At 61.2% G+C, this 11,187-nt stretch overlaps 2 protein-coding genes across 2 annotated transcripts; one reads left to right on the forward strand and one right to left on the reverse strand.

Moving 5' to 3' along the window:
• Positions 1 to 5,087: 5,087 nt before the first annotated feature.
• On the forward strand, positions 5,088 to 6,719 carry LOC142363779 (fibrinogen-like protein 1-like protein). Its single transcript, XM_075440509.1, has 3 exons — positions 5,088 to 5,289; positions 5,652 to 5,738; positions 6,064 to 6,719. Exons 1-3 carry the CDS (start codon positions 5,088 to 5,090, stop codon positions 6,717 to 6,719), a joined length of 945 nt encoding a protein of 314 aa, XP_075296624.1.
• A 1,818-nt stretch (positions 6,720 to 8,537) lies between these two features.
• On the reverse strand, positions 8,538 to 10,831 carry LOC104333354 (fibrinogen-like protein 1-like protein). Its single transcript, XM_075440403.1, has 3 exons — positions 10,628 to 10,831; positions 9,527 to 9,835; positions 8,538 to 9,390 (listed from the first exon to the last, which is right to left on the reverse strand). Exons 2-3 carry the CDS (start codon positions 9,735 to 9,737, stop codon positions 8,762 to 8,764), a joined length of 840 nt encoding a protein of 279 aa, XP_075296518.1. The 5' UTR covers positions 9,738 to 9,835; positions 10,628 to 10,831; the 3' UTR covers positions 8,538 to 8,761.
• Between the last annotated feature and the right edge of the window lie 356 nt (positions 10,832 to 11,187).

Here is an 11,187-nt window from a genome sequence, read left to right on the forward strand (position 1 = left end):
GTTCACAAGACGGCATTCCCCGAGAGCCTCTGGCGGTGTGGCCTCTGCCAGCGCCGTGAGCCGTTTATTGTATCATTTAGCCACGTGCGAGTTTCAGAAAGCACTTTGGTTGGTCACTTATGCAAAATTTCTCTGAAGTTTCAGGGCTACAGGCGGACTACAGATAGCAAGAGGAAAGGTCTTCCTTTGAATATCTCCAGCTCTCTAGAAAAAGCTGCCACATACGGTCTTGTCAATAACTAAGAAGGCTGAACTGCAAAATCTTATGATCTTTGGTTAAGCTCTGAAATTGGAGGAAGATTTGATCAGGTTCCTTTTATTTCTGAGTGTGACTGCCCTTCGCCAACGTGATTTTCCACATCCCCCTCTCTGTGCAGAGGAGAGTGCTCCTAATGTTTGGATGAACAGAGTTCAGGGATGTAAGAGAGAAAACACATACCAGGATGGGGCTCACCTGAATGGAGATTAGCGATGTCATCTAAATTCGCTTTCAGTCTCTCCAGGTTTTCAATGTCCACAGCAAGCAGAGGGGCTAGCAGGGCCAGCACGGAGGCAAAGAACAGAAGATCGGAGCGGCGAGCAGCTGGAGAAAGAAGACACACGGTGAATCTGGAAATGCAAATCCTCTGAAAGAGAATTGTCCAACTAATTCCGCAGAAGTTAAAACAAACTTGCAGAGTAGCCACATCCACAACGTTAAGTATGCTTTTGCTTTATTGAGCAGCAGAAGTATAAAGAACACTTTCAAAAATCAGCATTCCACAAAGGCATACATCCCGAGAGAAAAAATTTCACCCAGATTTTGACTAAAAAGTACAGGTCTAAATTTGCAGCTTCCAAGAGCAGGGTCGTCCTCTTCGTCTGTGGTCTCGGCTAAAGCAAGGGGCTCTGGATCCCAGGATGGAGATGTTAAGGCAGCATCAGCACGCGTGTCTTGAGAAAAACGTCGCCGAGCACTAGAGGACAGCGTGCCGATGTGCAGGGACCGCTGTCACCTGGAGACAGCCAGGAGCTGCTACAGGAGTGACGGACAAGGTACAGGGACCTGAGAGTCTGGAAGGAAAGGAGCTGTTGTGGCCACAATGCCGGTGGCTCCCCGAGAGCCAGGGGCTTCACTGATTTGTCCCAGAACACGCCCAGGGTCAGCGCATCGCAGCCGGCGTCGGGGCCAGGACAGGACGGTGTCTGCCAGCACCGAAACCTCGGCAGTTTGTCTCCTTTGGACCGAACCAGATCAGGATGTTCTCCAGCGGTTCATTCACAGCCAGCTCCACAGATTTGTGTCTACAGATTGCCCACCCGGCTTCAGTATCCTGAAGAAATTATCAGGATGATGGGTGATCAATGCATTAATTAGCTTCCATTCCAATTTTTAATATTTTTTTTTGGCACTTTGGGCTCTGGCACAAATATCTGTTAAATAAACACTGCCCTTACAACACCACCCAGAGCAAGGTGGTTTTGCCTGTGGTCAGGAAGGGAGCAGAGAGTGTGAGGAGCAGGGGAGTCAGAGAGATGGAGCAGAGAGTGTGAGGAGCAGGGGAGTCAGAGAGATGAGGGCACAGTAGGAGTGGGGACATCCCACCGTCCGGAGGCCGGAAGCGGTCGGTGGGACAAGCGGAGCTGCAGGCGCCCGGAGCCAGGGATGCCCAGCCCCACGCAGCGGTGCCGTCCCCTCACCCCAGCCCAGCCCCCACTCACCCATGCCGTCTGTGCAGGGACCCTGCGGAGCGGGACGCGGCGGGTCTGGCCTGGCCGCAGGGTGACCAACCCTGCCGTTATATCGGGCTCGGTGGGGAGGTGCGGCCGGCTGAGCCAACCTACGACGCTCGCCCGCTGGTTGTCAGCAGGGCTGGAAATTTAGGGTTTGTTTGCCCTGATCCACAAGCGCCTCTGCTCACGCACCGGCTGTCGCGCTGCCGCGATAAGAAATCTGAAGCGAGCCGCAGCAAACAGCACCAGATGTGCAGCAAAATCCCGCCAGACTGACAACTGCTCCCGATAAGGACTTTTCCTGCAGATGTTTTTACTTCAAGGGGAGGTTTAGATTGGATACTGGGAAAAATGTCTTTTCTGAAAGAGTGGTCAGGCCTTGGACCAGGCTGCCCAGGGAGGTGGTGGAGTCCCCATCCCTGGAGGGGTTCAAAAACCGTGTGGATGTGGGCCTTGGGGACATGGTTTACCAGGCACGGTGGTGATGGGGTGACGGTTGGACTTCATGATCTTAGAGGTCTTTTCCAACCTGAATGATTCTCTGATTCTGTGACTTAGGGGACTGGATGCCAAACCCTGTGGGGACAGCCTGTGACCTGGGCCATGCCATGGATCCCCGTTAGATGCCCGTTAGGGTCTGCCACCCTCGCACGGTGCGTCGCCCACGAGTGAGCCGTGCTCCCGGCACTGCGCCTGGCTCCCACGCACACCGGGGCAGCAAGGGCCCCCACCCCCCCCGGCCACGTCACGGCGATGCGGCCGCTCGGCTTGGTGCCAGCCCCCAGCAGCGAGCCCGTCCCGTGGGGCAGGATGCGTGCGGAAGTCCCGCAGCCCTCCCAGGGGTCTGGTGCTGAAGCCGAGGGTCTGGAGAGCGGCCCTCGTCACGGAGCTGGTCGCAGGCTCAGTTAACGAGGTGGCTGTGGATGAAGTGGAGTAAATGCTTAACGAACGTTGAGTTAGCCTGAAGCCAGCCTTGCAAATGGCACAGGAATGGGAGGAGAGCGCTAAGAAGGGCAATGACGCAGCCCAGCAATGCTGGCTGACGGCTCGGTGGCACCAATACAGGACCATGGTGATGTATTCACTGATGGTGTGACACCAGCAGCTGCTGAGCCACCAGACCATGTCCCTGCGCTGGCCCTGGGACGCTCCACGGCAGCGCTGGGGACCTGCATGGGCTCTGCTGCTGCAGGGCTGCTTGGCTGCTTGGTCCCACGCTGCCTTCATCCCCAGCCCCTCCATCCCCGGGTGGCATTGCCACCTCTGCTGTCCTCCAGCAGCCCGGCAGCCAGTGGTGACGGTGCCAGCTCTCCCTGCCACTGTGCCAGCGCCCGGCTGTGCCCTGCCTGGCCCCTGCTCTGGGTTACCCCAAGACTAAACAACTCCTTTCAGTATAGCGAGAAGGACATTTTTCACCCAGGGCCACACCTTCCCCTGCCCTACACCAGCCCCTCCTGAAGTCACCAGCTCCAAAATGACAAGAGTATTCACTGGAAGAAGGGCTCTTGCCAACTCCACACTGCAGCAGCGTCTCTCGTGCTGTTGGGCAGTGATGAATGACCTAGCCCTGATCCAGGACTGCTCCTCGGCTCTTTCTTCTTAATGAAGCACCTTGCTCTCTACCAGAGCTTCCCCAGTCCCTCGATAGCTAGCCGGGGGCTGTGGCGTTTGTCCTTCAAACACCTCTGGCAGCCGAATTTCAGAGCGATGAAACCGGTCTCCCCAGCCCTCTGCGGCAGGCGCAGGGCTGGCTCCCCCTCCCCAGGGCACCAAGCGTCGGCACCGACGCCGAGCGGCCGAACCGCGGCTGACGTCGCAGCCCGTCGCTGCGTGCCACCCCGGCGAGCACCGGGGTGTCCCTGCCCGCTGTCACCCCGCGGTGCCGCCTGCCACCCTCGCTCCACGGCCGTGGAAGAGGTCCCTGACGCAGGGACCCCCTCGTCGGCTGTCCTCGCGCTGCTGGCCCGTGGAGGAGCGCGACGGGGCGCGAGCAGCCTCGGAGCAGCGAGCCCAGCCGAGGCAGGCAGAGGTGGCCAGCGGAGACGAACTGCGGCGCGAGGGAGAAGAGGCAGAGGAAGGCGATCGAGGATGTGGACGGGGACAGGCGGCGGCCGCCTCGCTCCCCCCCTGCCCTCACTCCGCCATGGGACCCGCTGCCAGCGGAAGCATCGCCTTGCAGCAGCCGAGGGTTCTGCAGCCAGAGACCCCCCGGCAGCGCCGGGCTGGGGTACGGACTGGCCCCACCGGACCCCGCAGCGTGGGTCCAGCAGAGCCAGCAGCAGGTGATGGCCGAGGACCTCCCGATGCCTCCCACGGCGCGGTATGAAAAGAGGGACCGAGAGCGGAGGGGGACACGGAGGAGAGCCCAGCCCAGAGCCGAGGGTTTGCCGAAACACCCTGTGGTAGAAGTTAAACCCCCCCCGACCGATGTGGGCCCAACAGCCGTAGCTGCTGCGTGATGGGCGGCCACCAGCGCATTTCAGATGCTGTCGCAGCCAGCACCCAGCCTGGACCAGGCTGCCGGGGCGACGCTGGCCCCACACGCCGTGGGGACGAGCAGGAGGTTGGCAGAGCCTTCCCCAGCCTGTTCCTCCCCACCGAGAGGCACGGGCCGAGGAAGGGGCTCCGCACAGACACCCCCCTGCCTATTTGTGCTCCGAGCTGCCACAGGCACCGAGGGGCTTGACGAGGGTCGGGGATGGCCCCGCTGCCTTCAGCCCCCAGCCTCTGCTGATCGAGGGTAAAGAGGGAGCAGCGTTAGCAGCCCGGCTCTGCGCCTGACCACGGCAGCTGCTGCAGGGAAGGGGGCTGAGACGGACCTCCGGCCGTCGCAGAAGCGGCGCGACGTGCTGGGAGCTGGTAACGGCTGGCAAGCCATCGCCCGCAGGTTTTACCCTCTCTGATCTCCGGGTGACACAAATCTCCGCCGCGCCTCTGGTGTTCACACTCCTTCCCCTCTGTTTGACTTTCCCCTCTCCTTCAGCCCCTTTATTGCCCTGCAGCAGTTGGTAGATCCCCAGAAAGATTTAATCCCCGGGCAGGTCCTGTACATTGCGGCCGATAAACGCCCCGCAGCTGGGAGGTTTGGGGCGCTTTGTGTTTGTCTCAGGAAAAAAAAGTCTTAAGGCCGCTTTGTGCGTTCTTGAGCAAAGAGAAGCCACCAGATGGGCACACAACGATCAGCTTTGTCCGTGCAAACAGGGGAGCGGAGCCCCTCGGGCAGAGGAGGTGCGTACAGGGAGCGACCCGGGTATAAAGGGACGGAGGCCAGCATGGGGTGGAGAGCAGCGGGACTCACTGCTCAGCACCGCAGCGATGGGTGAGTTCTCCTCTTCCTCACGGCTCCTTCTCTGCACCGTTTGCAGCTCTGGGGGATGCAAACAGAAAACCAAGCTCAGCGACAGCAGTGGGGGACCGCGGGCACGGGAGGTGATGAGAGCGTCCAGCGCCCGTCCCGCTTCTCCCTGGCCACCCAGCCGTTCCATCCCAGTTCTCTGCTGGGCTGCTTCCCGCATCCCCGTGAACTGCATGCTCTGCACCTGGAGCACCGGGTTTTATGCCCCAAACTCAGCTGCAGTGCTTTGAACTATTTCCTCTGAATGCCCTTAACACAGATTTACTTCTTTCCCATAAAAAATTCCTTTTGCCTCTAGACCTGTAGGAAAAAAACCAAGCCACGTTTAGGAGAACCATGAGAAAAACGTGACTGCAGTTTGCTGGCTGGCTGGTGCAGGGGTTGACCAGGAGGGTGGCAAAGCAGTTTCTCCCCTTGCTTCAGCCCTGCAGGGGCAGAGGCTGTGCTGAAGCTGCAGCTCCCACCACCCCGGGAGCCCCTGCTCCTGCCTGCGCCCCGCGGCTCTGCCTGCCCCGGTCCGAGCTCGGCGGGGGCCGGGGGGCTGCCCGGGGACCCTGGTGGTGATGGGCCCTTTCCTCCCCAGGGCTCCAGGCTGGGACGCATCAGCTCCGCGGGGACCTTGTCCTGCTGCCCGCCGTGGTGGGGATGCTTCTCCTCCGAGCGAGCCCAGCGCTTGCAGCCGGCTTCCAGAGCGGTGAGTACGGGTGCCGGGGGAACAGCCACGAACTGCCGGGTCTGGGCGCAGCCGCGCTGCCCATCACTGAGCACGGCCGGGCTCTGGGGCGCGGGGTGCCAGGGGTCCTGTGCCTGTAGCCACGGGGAGACAGCAGGTCTCTGCATTCAAACCCAAGCTGCAAAGCAGGGCAGTTCTTGCCTCTCATCACGGGCAGATCAGAGGCGTTCCCAACGTGTTCCACCGGCTGCGGAGAGCAGCATCAGTCCGGCTGCCCCGCAGTGACCTGCCAGCACGTCCTCCAGCACAGGTCCCTCACGTCTCGCTTGCTCTGCCGCCGCAGGGTTCCCCGCCGACTGCAGCCGCCTCGCCAGCAGCAGCCCCAGCGGGGTGTACGTCATCCAGCCGGCGCGGTCCCCCCCGCGTGTGGTGTGGTGTGACATGGACACCAAGGGCAAGGGCTGGACCGTTGTCCAGAGAAACACTTACAACACGGAAACCACGTGGAACGAGTCCTGGACCACCTACAAGTACGGCTTCGGGAACGTGCGGGGCGATCACTGGCTGGGCACCGAGTACCTGCACCTGCTGACGCAGCAGGGCACCTACAAGGTCCGCTTCGTCGTGCGGAATAAAGCCAACGTCGCCCGTTACGCCGAGTACGACATCTTCAGGGTGGAGAGCGAGGCCAGCGGGTACCCACTGAGGCTGGGCCGGTTTTCCGGTGATGGGGATGACTACCTGACCAGCTACCACTCCAGGTACGGGGGCATCCATGACAACATGAAGTTCAGCACGACCGACAAGGACCAGGACCTGTCCAGTGGGAACTGCGCCAACAGCTACGGGGGCTGGTGGTACGACAGGTGCCAGAACGTCCTGCTCAATGCCAAGAAATACATCCTGTGGCCAGGATTCTGCTCAAGTGGCGACTGCGCATCGTCCCTCATCCTGGTCAAACCCACAGACGTGTGCTGACCGTGCCGCAGCGCCCAGCCTCCCGGGAGCTTGGGGCATTGCCACCGTCCCCAGCTCAGTGCCCCGTTCCCGTGCCTGCCAACAGCCCCGTGCCAGTCCCGGTGCACGTCCTGCGCTGCCCGCAGCTCCCACGCTGTCACCAGCCGAAGCACAGCGGCTCTGGGCTCAGGAGCAATGGCCTGGAGCCCCGGGCAGGCGGGCAGCTTTGACCGGTGCCGCGGTGCTGGCCGGCACTGGGACGCAGGCACTGGTTTGGGGAGGGGGACAGGGTGCAAGGCCCCTCCCCTGCGCAGCCGGTGTACCCCTGCTTTTCTCAGGCCCCGCTCCCTCCCCGGGCCCCGCACGCCCCACAGCTCTGCTACCCATGGTGGGAGAAATCAGCTGCAATAAACCCTGGAGCCAGAGTTCTGCCTCGTGTCTGCCGGCCGCCGCGACACCGCGCACGCACGCGGGAAGAGTCGAGGTCCCGTGGCGGTGGAGGGTGCTGGGGGGCACCGTGTACATGGGGGGGGTCCATTTGCTGCATCCCCTGTCTGAGACTCGCCCTGTCCTTGCTCCATACTGTGCCACGGCTGGGGGAGCTGGAGCCCCAGCCCCATCCTGCAGCGAGGGCTGGGGGGGTCAGGGTGCCCCTGAGGGGGGTCAAGTCACCAGGAGGGGGGCTCAAGCCACAGGGGATCCATCCCGTCTCTGGGGTGGCCCTGGGGTCCCTCGGCAGCCCAGGGCTGGCTGCTGGGGGTGATGCTCGGAGGCCCGGGGGGTGGGCAGCCACGGGGGGAGCGGGGGCTCGGGCAGCCCCACAGTGCTCAGCCTGGCTCCTCGTGGCAGGGCCCGGGGGCTGGGGGTGGTGGCAGGGCAGGGCGTCACGGCCAGCACTTTCCCACGCTGGAGCGGTGACGCTGGGTGGCCGGGACCCGGCTGGCCGTGGGCGTCCCTTTTGCCCAGGGAGGCTGTGGAGTCTCCTTCTCTGGAGATATTCCAGCCCCCCTGGACGCGGTGCTGTGCCCCCTGCTCTGGGTGACCCTGCTTGGGCAGGCGGTTGGGCTGGCTGACCCCCAGAGGGCCCTGCCACCCCCGCCATGCTGGGGTTCTGTGACTCTGTGACCCGTGCCGGCGTTCCAGCCAGAGGCTGGGAAGCACGTGGGGCTCGGGGACCACATCTCCCCCGCAGCGACCCGGAGCCGCGCTCGCACAGCCCACCCCAAGGCGACGGCGCAGCAGGGACTGGGACGGGACGGGCGATGGAGCGCGGGGCCCCTCGCCCTCGGGGCTGGCAGCGCCTGCAAAGCACCCGGAGCTACCTGTCCTTCCCCGAGGCTTCCCCAGCGCCAAAAACCTGCAGCTTCTTTATTTACCTGTAGCTGCATTTTATGAAGATTAATTCCCTGTTTGATCTTTCCCTTGCAGTCCCACGGGTTTTTTTGATCAGAAAGCGGGCACTGCCCTGGCACGGCTGCTCGCTCCGCAGGCATGGAGCAGGCATCTGCAGGTTGGAGGGGTTGCTTCAGAGACAGGATTCCAACGGAGGCTTTAACAACCGCTGAGCTGAGAGCCAGCGTGGGTGGAAACACCTCTCCAGGTGCAGGTGTCCAGGCCACATCTTCAGCAAGGGGGGCTGATTCAGATTTACGAGGAAATGAGGAATCTCCATCCTCCCCCCAGCCCAGCTGGCGTGGGGGTGACAGAAACCCTGCAGAGCAAGGCACGGATCATTCGCACAGCTAAGGATAAGGACGTTCTCCCACGATGCTCACCCAGGCACTATGTTTCTCAAGCACATTTTATTCTCCAGAGCAGGTGTGTTTCAGAAGTACAGGGTTTGCAACGTGTCAATCTGATCACAATGCAATTAAAATAAAAACAGCTCAGAGCGGAAGAACCCAGCAAGGGAAGCAGAGGAGCTCAGGAAAGAGGTGAAAGAAGAATCTGTTGGGAGCCCGGGGAGTGCCTCGCTGCCACTCGCTCTGCTCCCCCCTGGCAAAGGGGCCAGGCAGGGGTCTGGCCTGGCCCCGTGCCCGCTGCAGACCAGCAGCGACAAAGCCCTAGCAGTAGGAAGCTGGTTTGATGAGGATGGCAGAAGCTCTGCAGTTCCCGCTGCACAGGCTGCCCCACGTTATGGCCCCCTTGACGTTCAGCCGTACAGAATAACACGCCGAGTACCACCACCCACCCCCATAGCGGGAGGCACAGTTGCTGCTGGAAGTGTCCTGATCCTGATCTTTGGCTGAGAACTTCATGTTGTCGTGCACAGTGCTGGGACTCTTTGAGGCCATGGCATCCTCCGCTGTCCCCGAGTACGTTCCCAGCCGCAGCCGGTAGCCCTGGGACTCGTCTTCCACACTGAACAGGTTGTAATCGGCGAACTTGATTCTGTTTGTGGCATCCCAGATGACAAACCTGGCCTGGTAGACCTTCTGCTTGGAGATCTGATGGATGTACTCGGTGCCCAGCCAGTACTCGGTGAGCACGTTCCCAAAGCCGTTCTTGTAGGTGCTCCAGGACTCGGCCCAGGTGATCTCCGTGCTCTGCCGGTTCCTCTGGATGACCGTCCAGCCCCCGTCCGTCACGTTCATCTCGCAGTACACCACGATGGGGTGCAGCCCTGCGGGCTGGATGACGTAGACACCGCTGGGGCTGCCACGGGGGACTTCGCTGCAGTCCTTGGGCCAGCCTGGGGCAGGGGAGAGGGTGATTTACTAAGACCCTGTGCATCCAGAGAGCCCTCCCGGGGCTGGCGCTGCAGCACCAAGACGTCACAAGACCCGGACTGCCCGAGGAACACGGATCCGTGCGAACGCTGTCCTCACCTGAGCACACAACGCCCGCGTCCTTGCTGTGCCTGCAGTCGTGCTCTCCCCAAGCCCGCGCCGAGCACCCAGTCAGGAGCCCCTCCTCGCCGTTGCAGTCAACGTCGTCCAGCCAGATAGACCCAGACCCACTCCCGAAATAAGCATTCGTTGGGGCTGACACTGAGACTCCGCAGCTGAGCTGCCTGCACACCACAGAGGCATCTCGCATGTCCCAGCCGTTGTCACACACCGTTCCCCACTCATTGCGGTACCAAACCTCCACCCGTCCGGAGCACCGGCTGGAGCCATTCACCAGCCGGAGCTGCCCTGGAACATGGAAAACAACAGGAGAGAGGAGATTTGGAAGTGGGGGGAGATAACACCAAAGAAAGCTGGAGCCCAGATGGGGAGGAACTTTCTGGCCCAAGAAGTGGAGTCCAGGCAGTAGGATGTAGGGCTCCTGGCTGGGCAAGGAGCCTTTGTCTTCTGAAGTCTCCACTTCCAACTGGTTTTGGTGTGTTGCGGCCCAGAGAGACTGGGCATGGGTTGGGCACGTGTTCCCTCAGCCAAGTGGGCATCAACCATCCTCTCCCACCACTGCAGCAGCTGTGTTTCACCCTCCTGGGACTGTGAGCACCCCGGGAGCAAGGCTGAGGGCGAGACAGGGAACGGCGCAGTCTGGTGGTTACCCTCAGACGAGGGTATTCACAGAAGACCACTTCACTAGCTCTTAGCCATGGGACAAAGGAAATAGCTGGGGATGCTTGTGGCAGGAGAACCCTTTCTTTCTTCTGCATCCTTCTCCCTGACTGTCCCTACCTTCCTCCTGTGGGGCGGGGGATGTGCGGGAGGGGACAGCCTTGGCTTCGGGAGGGGATCAGAGCAAACCCTCTGGGCTTCTCCACCCACACATGAGCAGCAAGGCCCATGACTGCAAGGTCTCATGTGCGCACCCACCAGACGTTTGAGGAAGGGTGGGTGCCCTCCCTTGAGGGACGCTGGGGCTCTGCTGACTGCTTGGGGGGAGCACAGGGTGGAAGATGCCCTCCCCGACAGCCCGCTCCGGGGTGGTCCTTGCTGTGTCCTGCTGGCAGAGATGGAGACCTTCCATGTACCCACCAGTCACCAACGTGTTCCGAGCAGACACGCTGCTGTTCAGGACAGATTGATTGAAGAGGGACCGGCTTTGGATGCTCCCGGCGAGACGTGGGGCGGGCAGGGCCAGCACACAGGCAAGGAGCAGGAGAGGAGCGCACGGGGCAGCTGGGGGAGGAAGGGGCGAGATGAGAGCCCAGCAGAGCGTCCCGCTGCTGGCGTCACGCGCCTGCGAGGAACGCGCCGCGCTGCCTTCCTAACACGGATCTTGCAGCCGGACGCTTCGCTGTCCCCAGGCTTCCCGGCAGGGCCCAAGGTGCCCAGGAAATGTGGGGAGGAAAATCAAGCAGTCACAAGAGAGTCCTTCGCAGATCAGAAAGACCAAAGTGTTCAAGCACAAACTTCAACAGAAACCTTGCAGAGCATTTTCTGCCCCTCCAGCTCACTGAACAGCTGGATGGCATTTCTTCAGACTTCCCACTACACTCTGGAAAATCCAAAGAAAAAAAACAAGTCGTAATCACATAAAAATAATAATGTTATTCAAATTCATTATAATAAATCCAAACATTCATTTAGAGATG

Source organism: Opisthocomus hoazin, chromosome 20 (genome assembly GCF_030867145.1).
Source record: "Opisthocomus hoazin isolate bOpiHoa1 chromosome 20, bOpiHoa1.hap1, whole genome shotgun sequence".
Classification (NCBI taxonomy): domain Eukaryota; kingdom Metazoa; phylum Chordata; class Aves; order Opisthocomiformes; family Opisthocomidae; genus Opisthocomus; species Opisthocomus hoazin.

What these genes read in the sequence shown, in the direction of transcription:
- LOC142363779 (XM_075440509.1), top strand. Translation starts at nt 5,088, where the DNA reads ATGCAAACAGAAAACCAAGCTCAGCGACAGCAGTGGGGGACCGCGGGC. An exon ending in ATGCCCCAAACTCAGCTGCA is followed by an intron (nt 5,290 to 5,651) that starts GTGCTTTGAACT and finishes TTTCCTCCCCAG; the next exon opens with GGCTCCAGGCTGGGACGCAT. An exon ending in TCTCCTCCGAGCGAGCCCAG is followed by an intron (nt 5,739 to 6,063) that starts CGCTTGCAGCCG and finishes GTCCCTCACGTC; the next exon opens with TCGCTTGCTCTGCCGCCGCA.
- LOC104333354 (XM_075440403.1), bottom strand. Translation starts at nt 9,737, where the DNA reads ATGCGAGATGCCTCTGTGGTGTGCAGGCAGCTCAGCTGCGGAGTCTCA. An exon ending in CGCGGGCGTTGTGTGCTCAG is followed by an intron (nt 9,391 to 9,526) that starts GTGAGGACAGCG and finishes CCCCTGCCCCAG; the next exon opens with GCTGGCCCAAGGACTGCAGC.